This window comes from Bactrocera oleae, chromosome 4 (genome assembly GCF_042242935.1).
Source record: "Bactrocera oleae isolate idBacOlea1 chromosome 4, idBacOlea1, whole genome shotgun sequence".
Taxonomy (NCBI): domain Eukaryota; kingdom Metazoa; phylum Arthropoda; class Insecta; order Diptera; family Tephritidae; genus Bactrocera; species Bactrocera oleae.
Window position 1 is genome coordinate 19,487,642 of NC_091538.1, and position 14,858 is coordinate 19,502,499.

General features: G+C 32.2%; 1 protein-coding gene across 2 annotated transcripts in view; it reads left to right on the forward strand.

Annotated features, from left to right (window-relative positions):
* pcs (SH3 domain-binding protein parcas) overlaps nt 1-14,858 on the forward strand; it is a 41,136-nt gene that overhangs the window by 18,502 nt on the left and 7,776 nt on the right. The window contains exon 1 of one of the 2 annotated variants that reach the window (XM_036374141.2): nt 13,335-13,415. The exons of the other annotated variant lie outside the window; for it this stretch is intronic. Coding sequence (XP_036230034.2) covers nt 13,350-13,415 — 66 coding nt within the window. The 5' untranslated portion in view covers nt 13,335-13,349. Of the gene's footprint in view, nt 1-13,334; nt 13,416-14,858 lie in introns of those variants that run through there. 2 annotated transcript variants of the gene reach the window in all.

Here is a 14,858-nt window from a genome sequence, read left to right on the forward strand (position 1 = left end):
ATAGCGGCCATACAAATTGAACGCTCGGAATTAAGTTCTTGTAAGCCATGTTAAATGCTGCACAATAAACAATTTCAGACTGTTTAAAAGCTATGGAAAAGGTCCATAAGTGTGGAAAATGGGTGTCACATGAATTGAGTCGAAAATAGGGTAGTCTGATTGGGTTGCTTAAAAAGACGAAGATTTCTATTCGCATGGTATCCACAAATTACCAATAAAGGTGGTAAAAATGTGTAAAAAGCAATTGTCAATACTTTGAATAATTTTTTTTTTACTATCCCATTCAAAATTAGTATTTCATTTTCACAAAAAAACGCTCTTATTATACCGGTACATAAATGCAATATATGTATTATTTAAATTTTTGTCACTTTTTATTGACATAATTTTTTTTGTCTTCAGCTTGAATTTACCTATCTCTTTTATTGACTTCTGACCCCTAGCTACATACATATATATACGCATATTTACAAGGAAAATTCTGTCACTGCCGCGTTCAAAGGTCATTCAGCAGCAAAGAATTCTAATTGAATTTTTGAGGGAACTGGTTGAAGCGAGTAATTAAATTTTTTTGAAATGGTGTGAATATATGCACATAAAATCAAATGTACTAAAATGAATGGACGACGTAAAGTTAAATGTCAAAAAGGAATTAAGCTCGCTTTGAGCATTCAAGTTTTGTCAATGAATTTATTGCCGAACGATTTTCTCAATTTACCATGTGATATCGACATAATTACCAGTGTAATATGTATATATATATAACACATATAAGTATTAATATCCTGCTAACGGCATTTATTTCTTTCTGGTTTTCGTAATACAGACAAAGGAAATTAGAAAATTTAATTAATCGCGCTGCTCTCTGCCGTTGTTGGCCGGCTGATTGAATTGAATTTATTATGTAAATATTTTGTCTGATGTGATAAGTCAGTCTTTGGAATTTTGAGCGCAGATTAACAGCGTAGAACTTTTTAAGTCAATGAAGATTATCTTGAATCTTGCAAGTCTGTTTGTGTTTAATATTAAACGCTAAAATTAACACAACCATATATGGTATGTATTCGAATATACTCAATATAATACTTCGCTATCCAACTCTGCGATGCATTAAATTACTTTATCTTCGCACCTTTAAATTTGCTGCTGTCAAGAACGTCAGTTTGTTATATTTCTAGCTGATAGTCACTTAGTGTATCCACAAACCATTTCATATTTGTAGCTCTATCTTCACTGTGCCGTTCCTTTACATATATAACTGTATATACATACATACATATGTACATACAATAGAACCTACACAGTAAATTGCATATGTGTCCTTTGACAGCAAAGTCGTAAGCAGTCAGCTGAGCTCCTAATCACGTAAGCAGCTCCAGTGCAACAACAACCATATTCATAAGTTTGTAACTGAATCAATATGGTTTCACTATGTAACTTTCCAGCGAGCTTGACATAAGGTTAAGAGTCTCTAGCGAAAGTGGAAAATTCCCAGTTGCGTGCATGATCGAACGTGCTGGTGATAAAACCTTTTCCTTTCATCACTTTAGTCTCTCGCCTCTCTCCCAGGTGCAAAATACTAAAAGCTAATCGTAGCATATTTCTAGGCGTACAGGCGTATACATTTCTTTTGTTTTTTCTATTTTTATTCCTACTTTATTTTTATAGCTGCAGGCGTAGCACCTTTGTTAGCTTATGAAATTTTTCCTGGTGACACTGCTATATTAGATTAGACTAGATTGCTATATTACAAAAATTGTCGTATAATATTTAACTAAAAGAATGTATGCTTTGTAACTGCGCTGAATTGCATTCACGTATACCCATATTACTTAGAAATTAATCAAATTGCAGTTTCAACATCTTTAAATGAATTCAGCTGAGCTGAATTATAGAAAACCGAGAATTAACGCGAGTTAATCACTTTGGGTTATATTTAACTATGCTCTATTAAGTTCCTTCGTAATTGTTCAATACTTTTCTTACAATACTTATTAATATAGAATATATTACGTATCCATAAAAATATGATTAGCTCAAAAATGATTTCAACATGACTTCTACTTCGCTCAGCTGAATAAAATGTTATTATGATCCGTTTCGAATAATAGTATTTAATTTACTTTGAATATATTTTATTTTATATGTATATATAATCATTTAATAAAAACAACCTGCTGAATAATATTTATTATATTAGATTTAGCTAAATAACAAAACACTTTCTCAGAATGCAATACTTTCACTAACTGTATTAGCTTGCCATTTTAGTGTTAAGTCATTTTAAATGCATGTGCGGTTATAAAAATAAGCTGAATAATATTTAACATAAGCTATTATTATTATTTTAACTCAATTCAGCTCTGCTGAATATGGTTTTAAGTACGTGATAACCCATCCTAATGCATTTGTAATAGTGGAAAATCATTTTAATACACTTCTGGCAGTATTCATATAGCCTGCATTGAAATTAATGATTGGAAAAACAATTTTTTACTCAGTAAATACATTTGTATCTTGCTGAATTAGCCAGCGATATGTGTTTATGTACCTACATACATATGTAAAACTCCATTTTGTGATGTTGGATCTACTTTAATTCTATAATTACTCAAAACTATGCAGTGCTCTACCACTATCTCACACATCTTGTCGGATTCAATTCGTTTTTTAAATTAAAAATAATTGCACTCACGCCAACTAACTTTTCCTGTGTTTTGTTTATTAAAATTCTAAAACGTCAACTTGTTCCATGTGAATAGATGCGAGTTTACACATTCAGTCCATTGTTAACGCCCACAATTGGTTCTTTATATTTCATTTACATTCACATTACACAGGCACACACAGATGTGTTTTTCACACATTGTTGTTGCGATCACGTTGGAAATTCCACAAATTCTTATGTAGCCCCACTCATCAGAGAAATAACTCAATGTAACTCAGAAGCCACTCAAAAACAGACACTACAAACTTAGTTTGTTTTTCGCAATAAATTTTGCTTAAACTATTCGCCATAATTTGAATTCTGCTGAGTTTACGTCACTAACACAAACTAATCTTCATGTTATTCGCAAAATAATTAACTACACTCAAAAATTGATTTTAATGGCATTTAAATATGCGAACTCAACTGGCGTGAAATTTAATGACTTGTAATAATTTTTTCTTTAACAATTTTGTTGTTTGAATGCGCTAAACACAATGTTAATTACGTTTTCATGGCTTTCAAAACTTTCACAAATGTTCTGCGTTAACAGTTTGAACGTTTTCGGTAAATTATGAAATTCTTCTGATAATGTGCTTATTGCAGCATTCGCTGAATCACTTTCACAATGTGAAATTTCTGAAAAAAAATTAATATGAAAAAGTGCTTAACAGCAAAAGTGTGTATTAAATTGGTTAAATTTTAGTTGGGAAAGTAGCTTTTAGCATTTTTAATATATTGACATGCTGACGAAGAGCAGTAATCAGAATAAAATTTTTTTTTCTTAGTATACTATTTGCGTTAAAGCTGCTGGCTGTTTAAGTACTATGAAGCTTTGAACTGCGTAAAAAGTACGAATTAATATATTTTTCGTTCTGTAACATATTTGAATTAGATGAATAGTCAAAAATTAGCTGAATGTGAACTTTTTGCAGCTTTAATAATTTGCCCTATATAGTAATCCAGTTATTGGCATATAATATTTTCGTGCTAAATTGCTTTAAAATTAGCTGAATATATTATTTTTTGGGTTTTTTTTTTGTTTGTTTTTACAATTGTTCTACTAGTTAATTCAATAATGTTGCGCCATTCAAGAAAAATCAAAAATATTTTTACACTGATTTGATTTTTTCTTTACAAAATTAAGTGAGGGCAGTGCGCGTAAATTCGCCTCATTTAGGTATATTTAGGAAATTTGCAAATATAATAAGCTACCCTTATTGTCAACTACTTCATCGGCTTTTGAAATTACTAGATTTTTAGATGTTAACTAACTAAACAATATTAAAATTTCTTATTAGTTAAGGAATCAGCTGAAATGTTTTCAACATTCTAAATTACAAATATTCGTGAACTCAAATGCATAAATCTACGGCTGAATGTTTATTTTGTTTTTTCAAATGAGAAGCTCATCCGCAACAAAGATAACCGGATTTGTACTACACATTTAAATTGTACTCGTGTTTTGTATGGCGTACTGTTGAATATTTTAAAATGCTTTAGAAGTATAAAGAAAATGTTTCTGAATTGCATACGAACGTTAATGTATACTCAAATGTGTTTAGTCTCATTTTCAATATGCTGACATTCACTTGGAATTCGCTGAATAGTTCACAACTGTCACCTCACAATTTTTAGGTACTATCGTCAGCAATGTCAGTTGTTTGGTTCTTGCTGAATCTTGGTTTCAATGCGCAGAATTTTAATTGGAACGCGCTGAATAGTTAAAAATTATATATAGATCTTCATCACTAATTTTTATGCCCTGAGTTACTAAATGTGTTAATTTGGACTTTGAATGCGCTGAATCTTATTTTTAAATTAATAAATATTAAATGTGCCGCTTACACTAACTATTTCGCATAATTTTAATGTGTTTACTACTAAAATGTTTACTATTTTCTTGAATTTCTTTGAAAAAGAACATATCATGCTCTGTTTAATGTTTGGCATTCATTTTAAGCCAAGCTTACCACAAAAAAGTGCACACACAACTTTTATGGCATTGATAAACAACCAAAAATCAGAAATATATGTTAGCAACAGCGTGGTTTACTCTGGACAGCACTGAATTCCCGGAAAGTTCAAAGCAAACAAACCACGAAATATGTTCAAAGAAAAAAGAAAACAAAAGTCAAATACAAAAAAACTAGAAGAAAACAATGCACAAACAACAAAGTAAAGTAAAATACACACGAAAGGCCAGGTGAAAAAGCTCATCAGAAACTGGTTACCGAACACAGCACAACAATGGTTTGAACTATTGGTACTCAGCGTGACGTGGTACGGAGCTTGGCGTGGTCGTCATCAACGCCACCACCACACATTTGTAAGTATGTATGTATGTCTGGCGGTATACGATTTCATACCGTAAAAACTGTAAAGCGGCATTGCGAACAGGTATACTCACATGCCTGATTGCACCACCGATCCACTAACTGCGCTCGCTAAGTGACGCTCTAAGCTAAGCGGTTCCTTCTCCAGCACGAACCATTATGAGTACTTCTCTGCATTCAAAGTACAAAGCCAGTTTGAAAGATCTGCCGAAAAAAGGTAAATAATAAACCGGTTGAATCGCCGCGACGCTGCTCGGATAATATACTACACCGCACATTCGCATGTGTTCGAAAAAATAAAAACAAATATAAATGCAAAAATCACAAAAAAAAAAACAACAAAGGAAATGCTCAATCAGTAAAAACTGTTGAGATCAAAACCTGAGGTGGATTATGTATCGTATTGGCTTTGTTGTTTATTTTTATTATTTAATGTCGCGTCCGCTTTGCTTGGTCATTAAAGTGCTTCAATTTAAAATGCGCACAACAAATACAAAAAAATTGCAAGAAAAAAATGAAATATAGCGCACACTCAGGGGTCGCCAAGTAAGCGATATGCGTCGCATTCAAGTGTACAGATACCAGTTTTTCTGCTTCAAAATTTTCTTTGCGCCAAAGTTGCTGACCATAACTCAACTGCATGGAAAGCAGGTAGTCTCGATAAATTAGTAGAAAAAACATAAAATAATATTAATAATCGCAAGTTGTTATTATCATGCCGTCAACGTTTAGCATGCATTAATTTGAAATTGACGGTGGCGCATGTGAGAAAATAAGGAAGAGCTAAGTTCGGGAGTACTCGAACATTTTACATTGTCACAAGGATCAAAGCCGAGAAAATACTTTCAGGTTTTTGCAAAACTTTATATTAAAAAATTCAACATTTATTATTCAACGAAAGGGTGTAAAGATTACAATGAAATTCGGGATCATATTAACTTATAATATATGTCGTAGACTCACTTAGTCTCATTACTATATTTCGTTTTATATCTGAGATATGGATATTAAAATTAACTCATAAATTCAACTGACATTCAAGTGCTAAAAGCCAAAGAGGCCAAAACCAGTTAAGCATTATATTAGGTATACGGGGCTTAGACCACGGCTTAGATCGATTTAAATCATATTCAGCGCTAAACTGCATTATTTTTATGAAAACTTTGAAATATCACATATATTGACCAACATAAACGGTTTAAAATCAGCTAGAAAATCAGAAACCATTATATTCTGTGTATTTGGGCTAGGGGAACTATTTATCCATTTTTGGCATTACTAGGAAATATGCTCTCTGAGTCCATTAAGATACCTGACCTATTGACCAATATTCGAGGTGTTTTCAAAGGAAAAGGTGAATTTTGATTTTACGAGGGCTGTGTACATTCGATTATTGATATATTGTTTTTGTTATGCTTATCATGTGCCCGCATTAGGAACCAATTTCGATTAGCAGTTTGACAACAGAAAAGATTAGTCACGTTTTTGTGTGTTCTTCGATTTTTGTTACGAAATTGCAAAATTTTTGGAAAAAGCAATATCGCATTAGTATCGGTCAATAGTTGTTGAATGACGTCAACAACGATCGTGGTTTGCTCTAACTGGTCATAATAGGTGACGAAACGTGGGTATATGGTTATGACGTCGAAATCAAGGCCCTATGCTCCCAATGGAACCTGTCAGATGAGCCAAAACCGAAAAAGGCACGCGAAGTTCGATCAAATGTGAAGGTTTTGCTCACTGGTTTCATTGATTACAATGGTGTGGTGGTTCATGAGTTTCTGCCAAAAAGTCGTACAGTTAATAAGGAATACTACAAGGAGGTTATGTACCTTTGCGCGAAGCAATACGGCTCAAACAATCGAAATTGTGGAAAAACGAATCGTGAATTCTGCATCACGACATTGTGCCAGCTCACACATCAATGCTTATTCGTAATTTTTTGGCCAAAAACAAAACCGTAATTATGCCTCAACCACCCTATTCACCAGATTTAGCTCCCTGCGACTTGTTCCTATTCCCCAAACTGAAGAAAGCAATGAAAGGAAAGCGTTTTGCTACAATTGATGAGATCAAGTCAGAATCGAAGAAAGAGCTGATGGCCATACCTAAAAGCGCATTTCAGAAGTGCGTAGAAAAAACATTGGCATAAATGTATTATATCCGAGGGAGTTTACTATGAAGGGGACAAAATAGATATTGATGAATAAAAAAGTACTTTTCAAATATATTCAAAATTCAACTTTTTCTTTGAACACACCTCGTATAAGGTATAAAGTATAAGAGATCTTTGAAAATCCCTATATTATGTAAATGTGGGCTAGCAGAAGTATAACTGATGTTTTACATTTTCGACAACATCACATATTATTTCCAGAAAACGATCTGTAAATTTCATTTAGTTATCTCACAAATTGACTGATATTTTCGGTAAAACATCAGTAATAGGCACTGAGGTCCATATACTTATCGATAACAACATTGGCTTTCGATTTATATACTGTAAAGTGAAAGAATTATATGTAATTTAAAATTGTAATATATTGGAAGTGGGCGTGGTTGTAGCCCGATTTCACCCATATTCACAACATAACATAAAAAAATCATAATAATATTATGTACAAAATTAGATTAGGTAGTTTCTGTGATATTCGATTTCACGCAAAGATTGGCAGTGCCACGCCCATTCTCCAGTTTTGACTCCGGCTCCCAAACATTTCGTATCATCTCGGTTAAAAAATTGTATGTCTCTGACGCATGGTTATCATCTGATTTAACCCATTTTCACAGTACAGAAAGAAGCTTTCAAAAAACTTCCTCATAGCAAGTTTAGTTGAAATAGTTTAAGGAGTTTCTGAAATATGCTCATTAAACCTCTTAGCGGGCGGTGCCACGCCTACTTTTTAAAAATTTTCAGTCCACATTCCCACAACGATACCTTTTACCAAATAACGGTTTTGGAGCTTTAGAGCTTTTTATATGTTTTCGCTTGATGGCACTTTGTGGGCTTAGCAATGCATGAATTCCGATTTAATTCCCAAAATATAGAATCCTATTTTTATACCCTGAACAGGGTATATTAATTTTGCCACGAAGTTTGTAACACCCAGGAGGAAACGTCGGAGACCATATAAAGTATATATATAAATGATCACCGTGACGAGCTGAATTGATTTAGCCATATCCGTCTGTCTGTCCGTCCGTCCGTCTGTCCGTCTGTATATACGCGAACTAGTCCCTCAGTTTTTGAGATATCGATCTGAAATTTTGAACACTTTTTTTCTCCCCAAGAATCTGCTCATTTGTCGGAACAGCCGATATCGGACCACTATAGCATATAGCTGCCATACAAACTGAACAATCGGAATCAAGTAATTGTATGGGAAACTCTTTCATTTGACGTGGTATCTTCACGAAATTTGTAATTTTAATCTCCGAAGAAATTGTATGGACCGGATGACTATAGCATATAGCTGCCATACAAAATGAAGTGCGGAATGAAGTGCTTGTATGGAAAACTCTTTCATTTGACGAGGTATCTTCACGAAATTTGGCATGTATTATTATTTAAAGCATTAATCTAATCTCCAAAGAAATTGTATGGATCGGATGACTATAGCATATAGCTGCCATATTAACTGAACGATCGGAGTAAAGTGCTGGCATGGAACATTTTTTTATTTGACGAGGTATCTTCACGAAATAAGGCAGATCAGATCACTATATCATATAGCTGCCATACAAATTGAACGTTCGGAATCAAGTTCTTGTAAGGGGCCTTTGTTTTTGTGAAGGGTATTATAGCTTCGGCGCAACCGAAGTTAACGTTTTTTCTTGTTTTAACAAAGTAAAGTCGCCATAGTAAACTCTACTAGGTGCTTGGCCGAGGTTCTCCTACCATATGAGGTTTGTGCCTTGATCTTATCCGTGAAATGGAGCTTATATTATTTATATAGCAAAATATAAGTTTTATTAGTCGATATCTCGCGTTTACACAATTACACAAAAATTAAACATTTTTGAGTTTATACCTTTGTAATATATTTTCTCGCGAAAGTTGATAGGGGTAGAGTTCATGTACTTATCAATATGGTCATATGTGTTTAAGTGACCATATAATAATTATAATAATATCAAAAATATGTGAAAGACTTTTTATATACATATATGTATGTAAGTACATTTCAATGCTTTTATAAACAACTTGTCAGTGCTGTGAAATTGCCATCTTTTGTAAAACTCACATTAATAACAACGTCGTGCAGCGATAATCTTATGTGTTTCAGAATAAAGCGTCCACGTATCTTCTTAAGTACTAATTAACCAAACAACAAGCAGGAAAATTGCTACTTTAGTTGTCAAACTGGCTCAGCGCTGTGGAAATTAATTTTTCAAGTACTAAACTAGTCCACTTTTTTCGGAATACGAAATGGCCGTCAAATTTACGAAAGTTCTACATAAAATATTTTATAAATTACATGTTATATACTATTTTTAATAACTAAACAAAATTACTAAACTAGGTTGCTCAGTTTAGTAATTTTGGAAAAGTGCTTGCTTTCTACTTAAAGAAGGTTAATCATAGGTAGGTCATTTCTTCATAGTTACAAATTATAACAGTTAACTAGATTCACTTACAAGAAAGTTGATGGTCTTTTACAAAAAATGTTTTTAGATTCAATTAAAACGAGTTTTTGCCCTGAAGACTATTGTGTTTTGTAGATTCTAAAACTGATGAGGCTTGCGATACAGATATCAGCTTAACCGCTGCAGGTGAATAAAAATTAAATGTGATCAAATGTTTACCTTTATTAAATATGGCTAATAATTTGACCAGAATGATTAATTTTCTAATATATCTAAGTATATGTTTTATCAATATTGAGATTTTTAGTTCTTCTGAAAATATGTAGATCTTCTAAGTATGGACATGAGAATAAACTGGATCGAACAGGATAAAAAATGTTGTTGTTTAAGATCTCTACCGTTATATATGTTATTTCTTCGAGTGGTGGTGTAGGTGTTTCGCTTTTATACCATATACACATCATTTATTATCTTTATTGGATAGATGTAAGCATAGTTCAAGGTTAATTTTCGAACACAACTTCAAATAATGTAAATGAAATTTTAACAATTTTAAATTGTATATTCTGAGATTTGTTGTTAACACATGATCATTTAACGCACCGAGACATATTTTTAATTTCTTCTTACAGTATGCGGCGATTGTTTTGCTTTGTTTAAGTGGCCTTTTTGACTTTCAACATTATGATAATGCCACGTGCTGTAAGCCAGTAAATTGCCACTGTTCAGCCTTAATTTGTTCAGACAAAAACAATAATACATACGAGTATGGGTGCGTTCGATATGGCAATCACGACAGCAGTGTTGCAAATTTGTCAATGTATCACATTCTGCGTGAATTTTTGGCAACACTTGCAACAGCATCACGTTCTACTGTCACTTTTTGTATCAGAGTATCAGCAAATATGCAACACAGTAACTGTACTGCTGCAATTATTACGTAGCTCGAACGCACTCTATATGTATGCATAATATCGGCGCACTTATCAGTTTCTTTATTTAACACTTCCTCAGTAACAGTGGAGCTGCGTACTTATGTTATGTACATACATATGTATGTATATAAAGACTTAGAGAAATTTGTGCATAAATGAAATCAATTTATTTTTATGTGCGAGTATTGCATGTTAAATCAATTGGAATTCCAGTGTTGGCGAAAACAATAAAACTTCATTGTACGCCGTTAACATGTCCAGGTGAGTTTCGAAGCACTTAAGTAAGTGTGTTTTATGTCAGGCCATTTTGAGATGAGTTTTGTTTAGAAAAATACAAAAAAATTCATACTTAGGTACATATGTCTGTTTGTATAGTGTGTTTATATACATAAATATGTAGAAGTGTGTATTTATGTAACTATTTTAGTCATTGATCGAACCGGAAAAGCATTGAAATGCAATGAAAATTGAAATAGAAATTCAATTAAATAAAAATGAGCAAAAACAAATCAAAGATTTTTTAGTTCCTATACTCAAGGAATTTTAATGCTCTTTATAAATTATTTATCCATTAGTTGTTGCATTTATTCATTTAATGTAATGTAAATAAATTTCTTATGTGCGAATATACTTATGATGAAATGTATATATTCGTAGATATAATTATAAATTACATGATATGTATGACTTTCCTGGTATCAGGCGATACGTCGAGATGAAATTTTAGTTGCATTCTCCACTGAGCGTCTATTTTGGGCGGAAATTGTAAGCGGCAGAGTGATTTTGATTTATTTCAATTCAATTGAATGCCGTTATTCGAGTTTTGTTGCTTGCGTTACGGCTTCTGTTGCTGTGCCGGCACATTCATTGTAAATTCATCCATTTTTTGTGCAGTGCAACGCCAAAAAGTTTGCTATATCCGCGCTTGGCATCCGCTGCTCTATACAATACGTAATTCCATGAGAGTTTTATGGCATTTTCCAGCTATTTTGCGCATGGTACATCGCATTTTAAAGGGTGTCTGACTACGGTCTAATTTAAAATTATTTATATTTCTCAATTGTTGTAAAAATTAATTTAGAATTAATCATTTTAACAATTTTGACGTATCGTCCATTGCTGCCCATTATTTCATTCACCATACTTAGTTGTATTCAGGGGCAAATATAACATTTTAGCAAGATTATGAGTGTATAGTATCCATTCTAAAGCAGTGCTATCGCAAAACTTTCATGTATTTGAATATGTACATCCCCCAAGTATATGTAAGTCTTACGATCTTTGGGTCTACCCAGATTTTTTATTATTTTCAGAATAGAACTTAAAGAAAGATATGAACCCATATTGAAATCCACAAATTTTGAAACTCCCTATATGCAATAACATAATTTTATAGAGATGTTTACCCACGTTTGAGTTAAGTTGCAGTTGCAATGCTGGATAGTGCAACAACCGTGGTAAAGTACTAGTATTCGTAGTTGCAACAGCAACAATTGCTATCACTTTATTTCGAACTACGCTTTTGTGCAAAGTTCATTGGCTTCCCGGCGTGAACTGTGTGACGGTGAGTTGGGTGGCACCATAACAAGCAACATTGCACATAAAAGTTGTTTGATGAACGAAATAACGTAATAAGCTAAAGTGCATTCAATTTTGAAGTTTGGTGTGCTGCAAGTGAAATGTGAACAGTTTTTGTTAATTTTTATACCATGAAAAGGATATATTAAGTTGGCCTGAAGTTTGTAACACACAGAACGAATCGTCGGAGACCGTATGAAGCATAGACATACAAGTATATAAATGATCAACGTGATGGTCTCAGTCAATTTAGCTGTCTGCCTGTCTGTATATACGCGAACTAGTCCTTTAACTTTTGAGACATCGATCTGAAACTGCTTATTTGTCGGAACCTACAGCATATGATATGGAACCACTATAACATATAGCTGCCATACAAACTAATCAATCAAAATCAAGTTTTTATTTGACGAGATATATCACGAAGTTTGGCGTGGATTATTGTCCAAAGCAATGGTACAATCTCTGAAAAAGGATATTATAGCTTCGGCGCAACCGAAATCAACTTGTTTTCTTTTTATATTTTCCTTTTTGTCCGCTCACCCTTAACTTTAAAAAGTTAGTTTTCCAATCGAGTTTATTAAATTTTGTACAAAATGCAAATTGCAAGTTAATATTGTAGTTTGACAGCTATTAAAATCAAAAGCCAAATTTGATGATTATTCCGATATTTTAATTTTTCTGTCCATTATTTTGAGTTTTTAAATACTTTGATTTTATAAATTAAAATTTTGCTAATATATTCGCTTTATATTTTTTTATCTTCAATTAATTTCTTCTTGCAACACAATTTTTATCACAACTGGTAAACACTTCAATTAAAATAAAATTAAAAATGCATGGTTGTTTCGGAAACTCTCACACATTTTCACCGTCCATTTTTACTTTTCACACCGGCAACTATTTACATACCTGTCATCATTATTCGTAATAACAATATCTCATCCATATAACGGACACTTTCAATTGCATGATTTTTTCACACTCGTGGTAATCAATTAAATTTATTAGTAGGTTAGGTAGGCACTCATGCCAGTCTGCCTCTGTTTACCTTTTTATTATATTTTTTGCTAAATAGCGTAGTACGAGTATCTGTAAAATTATTGCTTTGTGGCGAATGCAAATAAATTGAGTGAATATTTGATGGATGGATTATTGAATTTTAACTTAAATAATTGTAGAGAATATCCTTGAAGTGACGCACACATGGATATGCATATTAAAATTATTTATTATTCGTGCAGTTATGTTCATCATGCGAAAAAGTATAAAGTAGGGAAATATATAACGGAAGAGTGTATAGTGATGAATTAAATATACATCACTTATTGATGATTGTGTCGTAATTTCTGCATTAAATAAATTATGTGTACGTTCAAAAGTTATAATAATAGATATAGTAAGGTGTGTAGGGTATTGTAACATCGACTGAAAAAAATATGTACATATTCAATTATTGAAATGCTAATGAAAGTTCGATTCAGCAGTATAAATTTAAAAGATTTGAATAATTTAAAGAATAGATGGTTATGCGTTAATGTTTTATTATCTTCTTTTAATTATTTTTTCCATATTTTATATATATTTTATTTTTCAATTTAAGATTTCGTTCATAGCAGTTCAATGGCACTAATTCCTTAAGCAACTATTGTGAATATGCAATCATGGCGATGAAATGAAACATTTGACACAAATAATGTAATTGTTAGTTAGCCGAGTCTGTTTAACTGTCGTGAACTTCGTACGTTCGCTTACTCGTGGTGTCGCGTGTTCGAATCTCGCTGCGGACGTCTGAGCTCTCAATTTGAATTTTACTTAATTAAATTGGACATTTCTCCTTTTCGCTTCTGTTCAGTATTTCCCCATTGCCTTTGCCCGTATTGCTGTACCAACGGAAAGTTGCTGCTTCAAATGCGTTTTCCATTACACAACGGGGCTATAGAAAATATTCCTTATCACTCCACGGGGTCTCTGCGCATTACAAAGCTGTAGACCTCACTAACCCGGGAATGACAATTTTTTGTCAATATTTTATGTTGGTTGTTTACTTTTATTTTTTTGTAAAACAATTTATACTTCATTTTTATTATAATGATTTTTATTTCTTATGACTAACAACAAATTCAAGCGAACTAAAATATTAAAATAAGTTAATTGAAATATTTAAAATTTAGTTTGTGAATTATTGTGTGAAAAATATTAATTGCTACATTGGCACTTAAACTCATAATATATAACAAATTTTCAAAAAGCGAATACGCCAAAAAGGATATAAAGAGGCAGTCGATTTTTTCTTAACGATTATGTGTTGTAGGCAGGGTTGCAAATAATTCATTATATTAAGACAATGAATTACCGAAAATCTTAATTGAAATTTTTTTTTTAATTTTCATCTTAAATGTCTGTGCGAAAAGAAAAAAAATTTAATCCCAAGTTTATAATTTATATAATATTTAAAAACAAACAAAAAATGTTTACTTTCGCATTCTACCATTTTGGTTATCTTATTAAAAGGAAATCTTTCAATAAATTATCAGCATACATAGTTTAGCTCTTTTTGCCTTATGGATAAAAAAATATTTTATCAATTTCTAACCCAATATGTTTGGGATTAAAAATAAAATTTTCATCAATTTTCCATTTTTTATTATAAAATTAATATGTCTCAAACATCTTAAATTTAAAAATTTAATTTTTAACCAAAAAAAAATTAAT